Raw genomic sequence first — 17,933 nt, 5'->3', positions numbered from 1 at the left:
TCTGTTTAAAAATTTTACATTTAATTCAGATGTTTTAATTTTTTTGAATTACTTTGAAATTCCTCATGAGAGGGTTTTACTAGTGAATCCTACACCAAAACATTTTCATTGTATAATTATAATACTATTAAATAGTAGGGGTGTAACGATACGCATATTCGTATTGAACCGTTCGGTACGAGTCTTTCGGTTCGGTACGCGGTACGCATTATGTACCGAACGGTTCGTTAGACTAATTAATTATATTTGGAAAATAAATACAAATTTGTGAAATATAATATGCGTTCAACAAGGTAGCCCAATAACCCATACGACATAACAGGCAACACCTGAAAAAGAAAAAAAAAACACCAACTTATATGTTTATGTTAGGCTACTCAGTCAGGCGCTCGCTCACTCAGTAAGCGCTGAAGGCTCGTTGCAAAAAGGCCCATGCGTTTAACAGACCAGAAATAGAAGATCCTCCAATAACCAACAGGTCTCGTGTTTGGGTGCACTTTACCAATCGATCGGGGCATCCAAACAAGCACAGAAATCAAAATGGACTAGTATTGTTGTTGTTAGTGCAGCGCAAATCGCGTTGTATCTGAAGGGCAACGCTGAGCCCAGGGTCCTGTGTGAAAGACCCTTTTAGCCATTTTGCAACGAGCCTTCAGTGCATACTGAGTGAGCGAGCACCTTACTCTGTAGTGGAAAACGCAGGTTTTAAGAACATGCTTAATGTAATTGAGCCCCGTTACAATATTCCTTCACGAGCCCATTTCAGCCAGACCGTAATTCCTGCTTTGTTCCAAAAAACATAAGCCAATTGAGTAAAAACACACTCAATATAAAGAGTTATAGAGTTCCATATAAAAAGTTACATCTTTGTATTTGTACATAACTACTACAACAATATAAAATTTTCATATTTTTTCATAAGGAGCTGTTTTTGTTTTATACAGTATGCTGCTAAGAAAACACCATAGAAGATGGGTAAAGAATAGCTCCATCATTGTTCAATGTAAAAAAAACAAAAACAAATATATATATTTATTTATTAATAAATAAAACATTTTTTAAAAAAATCAAGGAAATTTATCTGCCAATTTTTTCTTTTTGCTGTATCTAAAACGTACCGAACCGAACTGTGACACCAGTGAATCGTATCGAACAGAACTGTGAATTTTGTAAACCGTTACACCCCTATTAAATAGCTCAGTAAGATATTTTTAAGAAATCACTATTCCTTATCAATCACTATTCTATATAAATCACTTTTTTTCAGCAAGTGACATTTATGATTTTTTTTTATAAATGCTGTTCTTTTGGACCTTGTATTAATCCAATAATACTGGATAAATGTTTTACAGTTTCAACAAATATTAAGCAGAAGAATGACATGTTTTTGAGTCTTTGTTTGTTTTATGGAAGGACTCTCACCATGTCGCCAGTGTTGGCCCACCCCAAGCAGAAAGTGCCGTTCACATATCCAGCCTTGTGAGCCACATCCTCGTAGAGTTTGCTGACGGTGGTGGAGGCGGGCAGGTTGAGCGTCAGCCTCTCATTGACGGTCTTGGCATTGGTGGTGTCCTGCACTATACACAGCACTCTAGGCTCCTCCGCTGCACTTTCAATCTGTAAATGCACAAACGCATACGCATAGTTTACTTTAACCAAGCTTACACATCAGTTTAAGCTGAGCTGCAGTGCTGAGAACTTTCATCAGACATGACACAAGCAAAGTGCAATAGTCTTCTTGTGCCATGCAATACCATCAGAGAACCGTCTAATGGTCTGATCGTTATGTAACATCCTGGAAGACATGGTAAGCTAGGAAGTATGTACAGACTTCAACACTGAACTCAAATAATCCAAAGCCTCTTAGGTTAGATTTCTGCAATCCAGCATCAACAAATCAATGTTAAACAAGACAAAAAACATGACCATGCCTCAACAAACCTGGCTAATTAATCAATAAAAACCGTAAACATTCATATTCTTAAACAGTGACACTCAGTTAAATGTAACTATGAAAATAGCTCCGAAAAGTGAAGTTATGGCTTTAGTGTTTTAAAGAGGCCACAGAATGCTATCAAGGCTATAATGTCGACTCCATGACTGGAGGTGGTTGGTTAATTGCAGGTGCTGTTTACAAAGCAAAGCCACTGTCTTTTTATACGCTGTCTGAGCGTCTGCTAAAGAACCGATCATGTTACCAAAAGTGCTGACTGAGAGTACCAAGAAAGATGAAAGCAAAACACTTCTAAGTATATCTCTAATGGGAAAAGCACTGACAATAACTTGAATAGACTGTTTTAAGGGTGCTTTACTTTAACCCTTTTGTTTTTAATTACTTTTTAAACATGTTTGTATAAAATAAATGAAATAAAACTATTTTTTATCATTTTACTAATTGTTTTTACAATTTGATTTCTTTTATAGCTTGGACATTGGTGACTTCATTGATGTTGCATAAAGAGTGCAGTCCAAATGACTAAAAACTAAAAAAAAAATGTAACGCTCACTTTTGACAATCCAATTTAATTTCCAATGGATAAAATCAAGTCTCTTCCTACATTTATTCATGAATATTCTACATTATTAAGAAAAGTAAAAAGAGGAATTCCTGTTGACTTTAACCACCTTAATATACTATATACTCAAATTCTCATCTTACAGGAAAAATATTACTGAGTGAATCTCATCAAGCTTATTTTATATATTTACGATATCAATACGCAATAATTTACGAAATCACTAACAACCAGATACCGTATTTTCCGGACTACGAGTCACACTTTTTTTCATAGTTTGGCTGGTCCTGCGACTTATAGTAAGATGCGACTTATCAAAAATAATTTGACATGAACCGAGAGAAATGAACCAATAGAAAACATTACCGTTTACAGCCGCGAGAGGGCGCTCTATACTGCTCAGAGCTCCTGTAGTCTACACTGAAAACATAGAGCAACCTCTCGCGGCTGTAGGCGGTAATGTTTTCTCTTGGTTCTTGGTTCTAAATAAATGCAACTTATAGTCCAGTGTGACTTATATATGTTTTTTTCCTGATCATGGCGTATTTTTGGACTGATGCCACTTATACTCAGGTGCGACTTATAGTCCGAAAAATACGGTGTGTTTTTATTTTATTTAGATTTAAATAATTTAATCTTCATTAGATGTTTACACCACATCCTCAAATTCCCATCTGCCTGTGAATGTCAAGCCCTCAGCTTCTGCTCAAACCAGCTGATTTTTTCCTGACGTCTTCATTTGCAAGTTAGTATCAAATTAATCACCATGCTATAAACACACGCATGCAAACCAAACAGAACTACCTGTGAGAACCTCTTCTGCATCTCCTCAAAAATACTCTGCCTGCAACTCCAAAAAATACCCTGAAGACAGAACAACAACAACACACTGTTCAAGAGAAGTCAAACCAGCCCAGAGCTTAAGGCTGAGCATCACGACCTGAGCCGTGCTGATGTCTGATATGTATTAAAGGTCAATACGCAAGGGAAGAATAGAGATCTAGAGAAGAAAATGTGAAGATGCCACTGTAAAAGACACACAGATGTCAACACAAGCGGGGGCATTATCAGATTAAAGGGTATTTTTATCAGGGATAATATCGTTAGGTGCTCACATGAAACAGGTTGGCCTGTACTTGATCAGCCGGTATTCATTATGACAAGGTGCAAAGGGCTACATGATCTGTATCTCAACGAAGAATTCGAAGACGCAGGGATGGACGATGCATATCAAAATATCCATGAGACATTCATCTTTTTTTTTTTTTGATCATTTTGACCTATATTGGAAAATTGGAAAAATATCTGTGATAATGGGTATCCTTTAAAATGAACTAAAACACTTGTAAATACGTGTGCTAATATTTTCAAATACAAATACCTTGAGGCTGATGGCCAAAACATTTCTTAAACAAATAAATACACCTAATATTTTGAGTTACTTAAATTTTTGATATTTGAAAGTAGAACATAACATGAAAATGTCAATGTCTTTTCCAATATTTTAAGGTCTATTAAAGGGGTAGTTCACCCAAAAATGAAAATTACCCCATGATTTTCTCATCCTCAAGCCATCCTAGGTGTATATGACATTCTTCTTTCAGACGAAAACAAACAGGGTTATATTAAAAAACATCCTGGCTCTTCCAAGCTTTATAATGGGAGGGGATGGTAGCCCAGAATTTGATGTCCAAAAAATGTAACCAATCCATTATAAAAGAAGTCCACATGGCTCCGGTGGTTATAAAGGCTTTCTGTAAGGCCTTTTGTGTAAGAAAAATATCCATATTTACAACTGAATTAGCCTGAACATTATTTAATATAACTCTGATTGTATTTGTCTGAAAGATGAAAGTCATATACATCTAGGATGGCTTGTGGGTAAGTAAATCATGGGGTAAGTTTAATTTTTTTTTGGTGAACTAACCCTTTAATGTCCATGGCATTTCCAGGTCTGAGAAATAATTTGTAAAAATATTTCCAGGTTTTCCAATGATGACTGAGTAATATACCTTCCTATACTGCCTATATAGTCAAAAGGTTTTTTTTTTTTGGTCAGAAACTGTAGCTACATGTATACTGCTACACATTGTGACTAAGCAGCCCAGCGAATCAAACATTTCAACACATTTCCAGCGTGGGTTCCCAGGTTGGATGCAGATCGGAGTTGTAATTTAGCTCATGTTCTGGTCCCGTGGAGGTGTGATAAAAACGGTGAGCTTGTGGTGCAATGTGAATGACATCAATAGTAGAAGTAAGATATAACAAAGATTTCTACCTGGCACACAGATGCCAGCTAATAGAAAAAGAGCAAGAGAGACAGACTGAGAGAGAGAGAGAGAGAGAGAGAGAGAGGGGCCAGTGGGGCCTCAGATCCTGCTTAGCATTTCCAGTCCCTTTGAACACCATCACAGCACCCGAATCAAAGGCCCAAAGCAAGCGCCTGATTACTATTTAGGGAAACTACTTGCACTGTTTGTATAGGTTGACTTTAAAGAGAAAGTCACCCAGCCTGTTTTTATTCTACATAGTAGGACAGAACAAGTAAAGGCGGATGTTACCCCAATGAATCCACCTTTGTTTACCTGTTAATATCTGCATTCCTTTTTAAAAAAAATATGATGCAAGGCAGCAAATCATCTAAACACAACACTAAAACTACAGAGCTTTTCATTCATTGGGTAACTACAGCACTTTGGATTCATGAGGGTTTTTTTTTTTTATAGATTTTAAATAGATTACTAAATTTACCAACCCTAGACATAAACCAGACCTATGAGATATTTACTTTGAAAAAAATGCTAGTGAGGCCTTAATGCATAAATGTGCCTCACCCTTGCTGGGCATGAGTCACCCCCAAGCCTTCTGTCCAACAGCTTAATTACTTTTAGCAGGTGTTCCTTTGAAACAGCCAGCAGACCCTACAACCACGCACCATAATAGGAGCTCCGCATAAGCCGATTCTGACCCGAAAGACAGTTCACTTCAAAAAGCTATTGTGAAACTTTACTGGCTCTATGTTTTGTCTTCCTGTTTGCTAGAATGCAAAACATTCCTCTTCTATCTGAAGGCAGCAGATGTTCTCTGGGCCTGGCCTTTGTGTGGCACCGGGACAGAGGCAGAGTTGTTGGAAATTTTGAGATATGCACAGAGAGTGAAGTGGACAGTGACATCATTAGAAGATGTCCTACCTGAATGCCCACTGACATTGGACGGTCTTGATTACTAAGAGCCCATCCTGAGCAGATTAAAACTAGCCAGACTGAAAATGAAGAGAGAGAGAGAGAGCTCAGTATCACTGGCCTGCACTTCGTGGGCCTCAGCCAACCGCAGCCACAAATTGGGCTTCATCTGATGTTATTTGGTGAATGGTTTGATGAGATGTGATTTACAGTACTTGAGATCTGCAGGAACGTCATTCTTGAGGCAACGCGAGGTTAAGTTCTTTGATCAATGGTACCGTGTAGGCCTGCATGATGTGGGGGAACAAATCTAATGGGGAACGACACCAGACTCTTTGCATCTGTCTGACGGAGAAAGTGTTAACAGCAGTATCAACTGATGATATATGATAGCTAGTTGGGTTTTTGGTATTGGTGGTGGTGGTATTTTATTTAATTTTAATATCCGAATGAGATATTAAAAGAGCATCACATTGAACGTATAACATACAAAAGACCAGAAACATACATAATATGCCTTTGCAAAAAATAAACCCGGGTTGCTATGCTTTGTATAGGGCTGCACAATTTGCCTATAATTGTGCGATTATTTATCAACATGTCAATAAAATAACAATTATTATTACTCAATTAAAAAATTATATTCTTAATGTTTAAAAATATATATTTGGCACTGACATATATAATTTTATTTATATAAATTACTAATATTATTAGGTGTCTTAATTTCCTCATTCACAAATGTTACACCATCAAACTTTTTTTTGATGGAAAAGCGCAGGGTGCCCTTAAAGCTTCTCTTCTGTTGACAAGCACTTCTGTCTAGTATTTGAAGATGGTTGGCGCATGTTGCTTTCCAAAATCCATGTTTAAGCAGCCTAAACTCATGCAGAGATGAGGTTCGTATGGAGCAGAATTTGCTGCGAATCGAGATGCTTTGAGAAGATAAAAACATGGTGGATAATGAGCTGTTCACATGTGAGAACACTCTGAAACACTCAGCGCATAAAAAGAAATACAAAAAAATGAAATCACAGCATTTGTGATTTGAAAATCACACTAAGCCTTGTTGCAGTTTTGGTTTTATTTTGATTAATGATGCAGCTCTAGTGTCATGGTTATAGTGGTGTACTGTGATCCCACGAACCCTGGTGCACACATCATTCAGCGCAGGATAAATGCCACAACTAGGTGAAAAAAAAAGGCTCTGTGTGCTATGAAGGTAATCTGGTTGCACCGGAGATAAAATAGAACTATAAACTTTAGTGCTGACTAATCAATGATTTCCAGCAGGTGTTGTCACATCCCAGAGGAAGAGCGTGGGAGGGAGTGTTGCATCCAGCTATAAAAGACTGAGACAGATTCATGTGGTAATCCTGCAGACCATTTTATTAGATCAAACGGGATCAAACAGTCTCATTCATTTCAGGCTAAAGTCAAATTACTTTTTATTGTTGTTATGTGTTTGAATAGATTAATCCTGCTCTGAATTTAGTCGGAATCCCTGATGCAATGAACTTAATCACCCACAATAACAACCATAAATGGGGAAACTAAAAAAAAAAAAAAAAAAAAGGCAAAAAAAGTAATAATAATAATAGTAATAACAGTGGTCACCCAATATATATATATATATATATATATATATATATATATATATATATATATATATAATATTAATATTAAATATATATATATATATATATATATATATATATATATATATATATATATATATATATATATATATGTATGTATGTATGTATGTATGTATATATATATATATATATATATATATATATATATATTATCTTTTCTGGTAAAATCTATTTAAAGTCAGTAAATATTATGTAAAATAAGCATAAACTTCATTACATCATTTATTATTTGCCATCTTTAAAAATTAATTAAAACGTGTTGATATCATACCTGTCTGCTTTATATTGGCCATCAAATTGGTCAATCACTAGTTTTTACTACCAAGTACTAGTTTTCTTTGAGGTGCCATGGAGTAATATACAAGGACCCTGATATTTGTCATTTCCAGAAATTACTTTTTTAGGCATTCCAGAAATACAGGCTGTCCTTGCTAATAATAAGGAATGATTTTACCAAAATAACTTGAATCAGTTATTAATCAGTTAGCACAAAGTCTTAAAAATAAACATCCTGACAGTTTAGGGTCCAAAAGTGTCCCGATTCCCATCTGATCTGAATCCTGTCCACAAATAATGTAATGTGGATCCAATCTGAAACAATAGGTTTGATTCGAATTGACCAGAACAGGTTGCCAGGTAAACTTGTTCTTGATTAAAATCTGATTTTACGTGTGTTGACACTGCACGATCTTTTAGAGATGAAAAAACGCTAGACAGCAGTCCTAAAATACCTGAACTATCAATCTATTCCGAATCGTGTCCATGAAGGAACAGATGTGGATTAAATCGAGCAGTCTAATCTGTGCTGCTAACACAAACTATGGCGCACACTTTAGCACCTCCCTAAACTCTCTCCAGCAGGACACTTTTTCAGGCTGTGTGAAAAGTAAACAGTCGGACAGCACACACGACAACATGTTATCCGAGTTATTAATCACATAAATCACCGGATTTGAGTGGTTATTACCGTATTTAATCAGTTGGAAGGACTTGTTGACAGATAGTTAGCCGAGCTGCTGCTAGCCGCTGAGCTCAACACTGACACGCACTTTCACGTCTCTCTCTACATTTATCTAAACGCGAGTTCCTGGCTCATTGTGCGATCTACAGAGCTGATGGTGTGATTCCCATGTGTTATTTTGAGGTGGGTCATCTCTCACCTCTTTGGGCACAAGCTGCTGTTCTTCGCTGGGCACCATCATCTCCCTCGGATCCTCAGCCGCGGTCCGCTGTCAACAGGAGCTCCGCGAGGAGCTTCGAGACACCATTGTGAGTGAGTTAGGCAAAACCAGGCGATGTCGAAGAAACTGCTTTTGAGCTAAATGACCGTTAATCCGGTTTAATCTGTTACTTTCTTTCTGCTTGGACTGTAAGCAAAAACAGCAATCAATGGAGGAAAAATGGCCGCGGCGCACTTTCGCGAGACTTTACATAAATCTGCGTCACTTCCGACAACACTGTGTCTGCGTGCGTTATAAAACAGCTGCACGCGCAGTTAACTGGCAGTTAGTGAAAAGTGAAAATATTGAGATGTAATAAGAGACTTTGCATCATATTTATGAAATATAAAACTTTCCTGAGAGCACACTTCAACCTTTTGAGTGAAGTCTGCTGTCATTATATAATTGACCTTTGCATTACGACAGAATTGTTTTATTGTTCACGAAGTGAACCAAACTCCGGAATTGAAGATAAATGGACAGATACAAAAATAGGTAAATAAAATAAATAACTAAACAATAGTATATATACATGTATGAAAAACAAATAAAGGATATAAAAACTGTGTGTGTGTGTGTGTGTGTGTTTATATATATATATATATATATATATATATATATATATATATATATATATATATATATATATATATATATATATATATATAGGCTATATATAACCATTTAAAAAGTATAAATTATAAAAAGGTCCATATACCTTGTGTTTTGTATCATTTATTATATTTCTTAATATTCTGGTTTTATATTTTAGTCAGCTATAGTTTTAGTTAACATTTTAATCATTTTGTGTTTTGTGTTATTGTCATTTTTATTAGTTTTTTATATAATTAAATGTCTATATATATTTTATTTATTAGGTTTAATTCATTTAGTAATTAGTTAAACTTAACAAAAATGTTGAGACAAAATCTTCTGTTTATTTAAATAAATGGGGGTGGTTTTATTTTAACATTTACTCAAATAAAAGTGGGTGATTTTTGTATTTAATTTTATTCTTGTATAATCATTCATTACGGTTTATGTTTTATCTTCTTTCATTATGTTTGTAGTGTTGGAATGCTGCCTCTTGTTTTGTAAATAAATAAATAAACAAACTAATAAAAGTCAGATATAATGCATTCTATATAAATACACACTTTGTGTTTACCTCATCTGAAAAGCTTTAATTTTTTTTATTACATTTTTATTATTTTTTATTACTTTATTTACGGTCATCTTTTTTCTAAATATTCTAAATTGTAGAATGTTCTAAATAGAATTATCTGATTGCAAAGTCAAAATGTTCATGTTCTAAATGTAAAAAAAAGATATATGATACCATGACCCCCCCCCCCCCCCAAACAATATTACTGCACTGAAAAACAAGCACTGTAAACCTGAGCAAGTTTCTGTTTAGTGTTCCTCTACTGTTCTGATGAATAAAGAGGACACGTCATACATTACAACTGAGTGATTCATTTTTAATGAGCAGCTTAATGACAGGCTGTCGTTTAACATGCATCTTGATGTCATGCGCATCATGGGATCAGATATTCACAGATGTATTTCTTCTGACTGCGACAGACCTCGTCGTGCCATTTTCCCTGAGCTGCCAGCGAGAGTGTGACGCAGCTCTCTCTCTTCCCTCCGGTCGGCTCTCTCTTGGAGCGATCCCAGTGGAAGAAAGTGACAGGCAGGCTGTTCACGTCCACATACTGGCCTTCCTTCACTATGTCTGTTATGCCGATCCAGAAATCTTTGGAAGCGGGTGAGCTGCGTTTGACATAGTCTGTGAGTTCCTGGTTCTGGCTGATGTCTCGAGGTATGGCCAGGGTCCCTCCCTGTGCGATGCAGTCCTCGTTGGCCTCATGGTAGTGCTTGGCCTGCTCAGAAAGCAGGTAACACTTCCTGTGGGCTTTGATGCCACGCAGGCAAACTGAAACATATATAACCACATTCACTCATGTACACTGGTTTATAGCAGTTTCACACATGCCTTTCGATGTGAATATCAACTAAACAGTGACGAAAATATTGCTATATTTATTAAGCATTTTTACTGTTACTGTAATAAGACACATTAGGGACCTATGATGCAAAAATCACTTTTATAAGGTGTTTGAACACAGTTGTGTGGCCACAGTGTGTGAAAACAATCAGCCTATATGGAAAAAATCCACCCACTCATTTTTTATAATCCCAATAAATTAGAAACAGTCTCTCGGGACAAGCTATTTCAGATTCTCCCTCTTTACACGTCACTGAAATAAGTCTCGCCTATTTGTGACGATCTCTGACCTATTAGCATTGACACAGCCCTGAGTGAGAAGCAGCGGTCGGTAATTACTGGAGACAGACAGTTTTAAAGATTTAAGAAACATTGTATGTAGGTGAACTCATTGTAAGTACACATAAGTTGCATTATATTCCATTAATATTATATTATGTGCAAGTGGCTGTATAAAAAATGCTTTTAAGATTTGAAATATACACTACAATATTAAGCTCACTTTCACGTCAACTTTCATATGTTAACAATATGCACTGTTGCCACTTATGGTGTGAAACAAGCATAATATTAAGTAATGCTCTGCAGCATTAGCACGCTTTTTAAATGAAATCACTCCTGTTTACCTGTTTGCAGCGCCTGCATCTCTTTCAGGGAATTGACTTCCTGCCACAGCTTGTCAATCTGTGTCCTCACGTCCTCATCCTCTGTCGCTGTATCTCAACAGAAGAACGACACACCAGAGGTCAGATCAAATATTCAATACGTTATAAGCTTGACTGAATCTGAGAGTTCTGAAGGGTTTGATGCATCTAAGGAAATACATGCAGTCCTGACATAAAAGTCACCTCTCTGTCGAGCTGGAATGGCTTTTTTGGAGCGAGAGGGATGACCATATCCAGACTGGAGGACGCTGAAGCAGATTGCCAACAGCAGAAGCAGAGACTGTGCCATGGTCGCAGACGAGCTGTGCAAATCACTGAGAGAAAGTGGACAAGTCCTACAGTTTTCTCCCTTTTTTACTCACAGGCTATTGGCTGGACATTCTGTGTTTTTGTGTACCTAAAGGGAATTGAAACGCCTTCAGTCCAGTCACAACAACCAATACCCTGTTTCCAGCCATTCATAAATATTTACTTGGGAAAAACATGAAATTCATTTGGGAGTCTACCCATTCATAACCCAACAAGAAAATCCATTCACTACCACACCTTATGTGTGGCATGGATTTAAAAAAAGTCTAATTAATTCAATTATATTTCAGTTTGTAAATAAATTCCTTGCTTTTGACCAGTTTGTTGACCAGTGATTTATCAAAAGTAGATTTTGAATAATCCACAGAAAAAAAAGACTTCAAACAAAAATAAACGTATTCAAAGAGTAAATTGTATTATATTTACAAAGCATTCTTCTTCACTTTTGTTTTGCAGTGCTGCAAATGTATTCCATCTGAAACATTTCAAATAAAGAAATATAAGATTTAATTATAATTGATTTAAATGTATAAATAATTTAATTAAATAGTGTAATATAGTTTCATTTAGTAATTTATTCCATGCAAAATATTCAAAATACTTTTTTTTTATTAGTTTTACTTAATCATAAATTTTAATTAGGTTATACAAAATTATTTTTATCTCTTTGTATTGTAATTAATTTATCTAAAATATTTCAAATAAAATTAGTAAAGAATGTATTTATTTTATTTTTTTACTTTTATCTAAATGTTTAATTTGTTTTAACAAGAAATGTTGGTAAGCTCAATAACATTTTAATTTAATCGAAATTAAAGATTCATATATTTTGAATCAATTACACCAAGTATTCAACAAATTTGTTGCATAACTTGTTCATAAACAGCTCTTGAGGATACGAATAGCTGCGCATTGATTTTAGTTGGAGTTGGAGACAGAGGGGCTGTTGATCAGAGAAGGAAGTCTAGTTCAGAGCTCAGTGTTCTCGGCTAATTTTAGAGCATGATGCAAAAAGAGCAAACAGCCCAGAGGGAATATCTTTTACTGCGTGTCTTTGAAACACATGAAATGTGCCCTGCAGATCATAGACTACTTCTCATTCTCGAAAGAAAAAGACTTTGACAGATACGTTTATACATTTCATGAGAATATATCATGAATATTAATACCTTCAATGAATTTTCCATGCAATTACAAAAAATATTGACTGAAGCTTTCAAGCTGCAGAAAGGACACTGACTTATAAAAAAATAATAACTTGTTCATTGAAAAGATTAAAGTTAAAGGAAAAATTCATTCAGAAATATCAGTACAAATTTCATGAACTCCAAATTTTCAGTCAGTAATCATTTAAATTTCAGGGAACACTTCACAATAAGGGCCCATTAGTTAATGTTAATGCATTAAATAATAGTAAGCAATACATTTGTTACATCATTTATTATTCTTTGTTAGTGTAATTTAATAAAAATGCAACTTTTTATTGTTATTATTAGCTGAAGGCCATTAAATAATATTACAGATACAACATTTGATTTTAATATTTTTTTTAGTAATGAAGATTATTAAGATTATTGCCTTCATTATTATTTCATGTTAGCTACATCGTTTATTTGAAAAAACGCAACCATACTCTAAAGAGTTACCAAGTTTTAGCCATCTTATTTAGAAATATATATATATTGCAATATATTTATGTATCATGATACATAAATGATACTCAAATTTAGTTTTTGTCATTTCTGAAGCTAACAAACTTCAATACCAGAAATTATTTAAAAGATTCATTTTGGGGCTGGTAATCTTATTGATATTTGTTCATTGGTCAGAAAAACACTTGCAGATATTTCCATTACTGCAGTGACATTCAGAAATCCAGGGGAAAGGTCAAATACACATTTATCACAGCCATATTTCAGATTTTTGAATAAAAAAAACCTTTAAAAGGCCACTGACCACAATATTTTTAACTGGAAAGAGCAAAGTGATGCTTTGTTAATTTCTCAGTGCCATTTGTAAGTAACCTCTAGGGTTATCAAGAAAAATAATAAGTTGTGTCAGTCATGTATCAATCAGTGTTACCAGTTCTGCTGCAAAATATCAGACAGGAGCCGTGTGAAATGTTATGAGGATGATGTGCGGAGCAGCATTTTAATGACATAAAGATCAAATAACACTCCATAGAAATGCTCTGCACAACATTTTATTCAGATTTTATGTGTTTGCAATCTGCCACAACATAAAAGCACGTCTACAATCTTAAACTATACAGCAACAATATGCTTTTGTGTGTCTTGAGCGGGGACCCACTAACACATCAGAAAGTCTTCAAAGAAAGCAATTGTAACCCAAAATAAACAGGAAAATGTGGAAAGATGCTGTCATATATGTGTGCCTTTCATATCATGCACAATAAAGAAACAAGCAAAAAACATTGAATTTGTAGGTCAGAATAGAAGGGGAATGGGTTTGAGTCATTTTTGCTCATGCGGAAGTCATTCTCGCTTAAAGAAATAGTTCACTCAGAAATAAAACCTTTCTGAAAACATACTCTCTTTCAGGCTTGATAGACTGGAGTGGTGAGGATTACTTGTGTGAATTATTCTGATACTTTCAGTCTGACGGCACCCATTCACTGCAAAGGATCCATTGGTGAGCAAGTGATATAATGCTACATTTTTCCAAATCTGTTCCAATGAAGAAAAAAACTCATCAACTCATCTTGGAGTTTAAGTTATAAGCAAAAGTTTCATTTTTTGGTGAACTTTTCTTTTAATTTAAAGAAACAACTCAAAAAGGAGGAACAATGATGAGTGCAAGCCATGATCAGTTACTATCAGACTGGTTGTTTTTATATGTATTCCCTATAAAGCCACCTAATTAATAATTTAAGAGGAGATGAAACACAGCATACCTTCACATACACACACAACTAATACAACTTCAGACACAACCACTGTTTTCATTTCTGAGGTATATGTAAGCAAAAAAGGTTTTAAGACATTAAAGTGTTTATTCTCAATGAAATACAAAAAGAAAAACAAACACTGACAAGCCTTCTGGTCCTCATTGCAGATATGCGACAAAAGGCACTAAGAATTATTAATATATCATTTTTTGTTGTTGTTGTTGTTGTTGATTACTAGCTTGAAATTAAAGTCATGATGCTTGGATTTAACCTAAACATCAGAACATTAACTGGTGATCTACTGACACAGTTCATCCCAAACAAAAGCATCCGAGTCACTGTTTACTCACCCCCTGGGCCACTGTATGGAAAAGAGCAGCATGAACAATCTGCGAAACATCTCCATTTCTGTTCCATAGAAGTAAGAAAGAGTCTGGAATGCCATGAGGGTGAGTAAATTATGCCAGTATTTCAATTTTGAGGTGAGCTCTTTCTTTAAGGAGCATGCATAACACTATATGGGTATATTACATTTAGTAGCTGATCATGACAACTCATTTAAATGTCTTTCTAAAGGCTTAAATAATGTGATCAGAGATGGTAGATGCTCGGAGCAGAAAAACAGCGCCACACTAAAAATGTGCCACCCAAACAAGCACCTACATGACAACTAGAAGCTCCAGATGACTTCCGCCTTTAACTTTCTTCAATTATTTCAGTCAAAAACACACAATCTCACAGTCTCACTCACACAAATGCATCAGCAGCACTGCAGCGGTGTCCAAAATTAACCTGCCACACCTGCGCATTGAATCCAGATCATTTTATTGAATTCAAATTATTTTGTAAAAATCCAGTTTGTCCTTATGGATGAAATGGTTTAATGTAGGCATTATGTACTCACACTCATGTCATACCAAACCTGTATGACTTTCTTTCTTGTGTGGAAAATGAAAGAAGATACTTTGAGAAATGTCATGGTGGTTTTTTTGTCTATACAATAGAAGTCAGTGGTTACCAACATGCTTGGAAATAGACCAAAATAAAATGCAGATGCATGACCAAAAATCGTAAACTTCTGAAGAAAAGAGCAACACTCACTCTGCGAACATACTTTAGTTTTCTTCAGAAACAGAGATGTTTCTGCAAACTTCAAGGCCTTCATCAGATGTCAAAAGCAACTTTTTTTTTGTTAAATGTGAAATTTCATACGGGTTTGGAGTGACATGAGGGTGAATAAATTACAGTATTATCTTTTTTTGGTAGAGAATTATGTATTTTTTTTGAGAGGATGGAGTTATAGAGAGAAAAAAAAACTTTTCCATAATAATCATAAGATGATAAATTGCCCACGGAGGTAAAAGTCTTAAAGTCACTTATATCCTACTGTTGGACCTACACCATGTATTAAATTGCACTTCCTTATAAAGTTTCCAGCCACTGCTGCGTTTCATTTACTTGCCAAAACCAATTTTGACTTCCATTTGTCTCTTGGCAAGCATTAGTTTTGGACTTGGACTGCAGTCATCTTTCAGTTCACTGACTGACGGGGCCAAATAAAACATCCGAAAGGCTGCAAAAGGCTTTCATGAAAAGGCAATCCTATCCTACAGTAACGTTTTGGTCTAAAACACTGCAACAATTCAACACCGCACTAAGAATGGCACTTCAGTCGAACATGTAACACCACACTAAGTGTTTTGGAGTATTTTTAACTGCATCGTCCAAAACAGGCAAAGAAACACACAAACAACAAACCGAACACATCTCACACACACAGATACGTTTGACACGGAGCTCAGCTCAGGTTCACGAGAGTCTCTGGATGAGTCTGGCTTCACTGAATGAAAGGCATTCGCTCTTTGTTGTCATTGTCTTCCTCCTGCTCCTCTTCTTCCTCACCTGCCTCACTGGTCTCTGTGCTGTCATTGGCCATCTGAAAGAGAAATCAAAGATCATTGTGTTTTCACACAGGCTCACAGTCTCCTGTTTCTTAGAATGATGAGAGAGAGAGAGAGAGAGAGAGAGAGAGAGAGAGAGAGAGAGACAGAGAGAGAGAGAGAGAGAGAGAGAGAGAGAGAGAGAGAGATATCTGTTTACTCAGTTCCAAACCTGTATGATGTTCTTTCTTATATGGAACACAAAAGAAAATATTGAATAATAATAATAATTATTATTATTTTGTATAGTGCCTTTAAGAGTTACTTTTTTTTTTACACAAAAGCAAACGTCAAATTATACACTTTAAATATAAAAAATAGCAAAAATTACAAAACATAACAGATAACCAAATTACAGCAAAATTGAAATCAAATGTTACATTTTATTATTATTATTACTATTATTATTTTGTGCATAAATTGAAAGTAAATGCAGTCTAATGATGTTTAGGGTTATTATAGTTAACTTAAACTAAAAATAAAACCATACAAATATTTTAATTTATAAAGCCAAGTGAAAAGTGAAAAATACAGTCTGATGTTGTTCATGGTTCATCTAAAAACATTTTAAAAAATAGCATAATTTTTTACAATTTTTTTTTTATGTCAGATAGTCGCCAAGGAAAATTTTTTTGTTTTCATTTGGTAAATGAAAAAATGACCAAAAGATATAGATATAAAGGCTTATTAAATAAAAAAATATAAACCAAAATGACTAAAACTTTAAAATAAAAAATAAAATATTAAAATAAAAAATGAAAAATATAACTAAAAACTAGTGCCATCAAATGATTAATTGCGATTAACTGCATCCAAAATAAAAAAAAATTGTTTATGTAAATGTGTGTGTGTACTGTGTACATTTATTATGTATATATAAATTATATATATATATATATATATATATATCTAAATGTATTTAGAAAGTATTTACATGTATTTCCACACATATATTTATATTTACATAATATATATTATATTATGTATAAATATATTTAATACAGAAATATACAATATTTTTCTTAAATATATACATGCATGCGTGTGTATATATACATAATAAATCTACACAGTACACACACATACATTATGTAAACAAAAACATTTATTTTGGATGCTTTTGACAGCACTACTAAAAAACTATTTCAAACAGTTAATAAAACCTATAAATAAAAACTCAATGATACTGAAATAACCTGTTGTTGTTTAGTCGAGTGTTGTTTAGTGTTCTACAGAAGGAAGAAAGTAAATGATGACAGAATTTAGGTTTTTAGTTAAACTATCACTTTAGACATTATCAGCTGATCCTTCAAACACCTTCCTCATTTGAGGAGAAACATCTAGGACACAGCAGAGAAAGGCTTCTGAGCTAGAAGATCAACATCTACACAATCAAATCTGGGGAGGGAGAAAATGGACTTCAGTTCTTCAGTCGCTCCTCTGTGAAGACACTAAAGGTAGATCTCATGAAAGCAAGCTGTTGTAGGCCACGTTTTCCACAGAACGTCTCCTCTGAGAACGGCGTCA

The 17,933-nt window shown here is 34.8% G+C and overlaps 3 protein-coding genes across 5 annotated transcripts in view; all 3 read right to left on the bottom strand.

The window, feature by feature from the left end:
* usp47 (ubiquitin specific peptidase 47) overlaps nt 1-8,801 on the bottom strand; it is a 35,264-nt gene extending 26,463 nt beyond the window's left edge. The window contains exons 1-3 of one of the 2 annotated variants that reach the window (XM_052560620.1): nt 8,517-8,801; nt 3,321-3,380; nt 1,423-1,617 (exon numbers count right to left, since the gene is read on the bottom strand). In XM_052560620.1, coding sequence (XP_052416580.1) covers nt 1,423-1,617; nt 3,321-3,380; nt 8,517-8,558 — 297 coding nt within the window. In that variant the 5' untranslated portion in view covers nt 8,559-8,801. The remainder of the gene's footprint in view (nt 1-1,422; nt 1,618-3,320; nt 3,381-8,516) is intronic. The other variant, XM_052560621.1, reaches the window with a different exon arrangement.
* A 1,231-nt stretch (nt 8,802-10,032) lies between these two features.
* Nucleotides 10,033-11,661, bottom strand: clec3a (C-type lectin domain family 3, member A). Of its 2 annotated transcripts, none has more exons than XM_052562030.1 (3): nt 11,433-11,661; nt 11,211-11,303; nt 10,033-10,512 (listed from the first exon to the last, which is right to left on the bottom strand). In XM_052562030.1, the coding sequence occupies exons 1-3, from the start codon at nt 11,536-11,538 to the stop codon at nt 10,115-10,117; spliced, it is 597 nt and encodes a 198-aa protein (XP_052417990.1). In that variant the 5' UTR covers nt 11,539-11,661; the 3' UTR covers nt 10,033-10,114. The 2 variants fall into 2 exon arrangements, with proteins under 2 accessions (XP_052417990.1, XP_052417991.1); XM_052562031.1 differs by having other exon boundaries at nt 11,211-11,297; nt 11,433-11,654.
* Nucleotides 11,662-13,745: 2,084 nt separating this feature from the next.
* LOC127961187 (synaptic vesicle membrane protein VAT-1 homolog-like) overlaps nt 13,746-17,933 on the bottom strand; it is a 29,663-nt gene continuing 25,475 nt past the window's right edge. Inside the window, exon 9 of the mRNA XM_052560178.1 lies at nt 13,746-16,402. Within this exon, the coding sequence (XP_052416138.1) occupies nt 16,304-16,402 (99 nt within the window). The 3' untranslated portion in view covers nt 13,746-16,303. The remainder of the gene's footprint in view (nt 16,403-17,933) is intronic.

The sequence above is a fragment of the Carassius gibelio genome, chromosome B7, assembly GCF_023724105.1.
Source record: "Carassius gibelio isolate Cgi1373 ecotype wild population from Czech Republic chromosome B7, carGib1.2-hapl.c, whole genome shotgun sequence".
Classification (NCBI taxonomy): domain Eukaryota; kingdom Metazoa; phylum Chordata; class Actinopteri; order Cypriniformes; family Cyprinidae; genus Carassius; species Carassius gibelio.
This window is presented reverse-complemented; position numbering and strand designations above follow the sequence as displayed.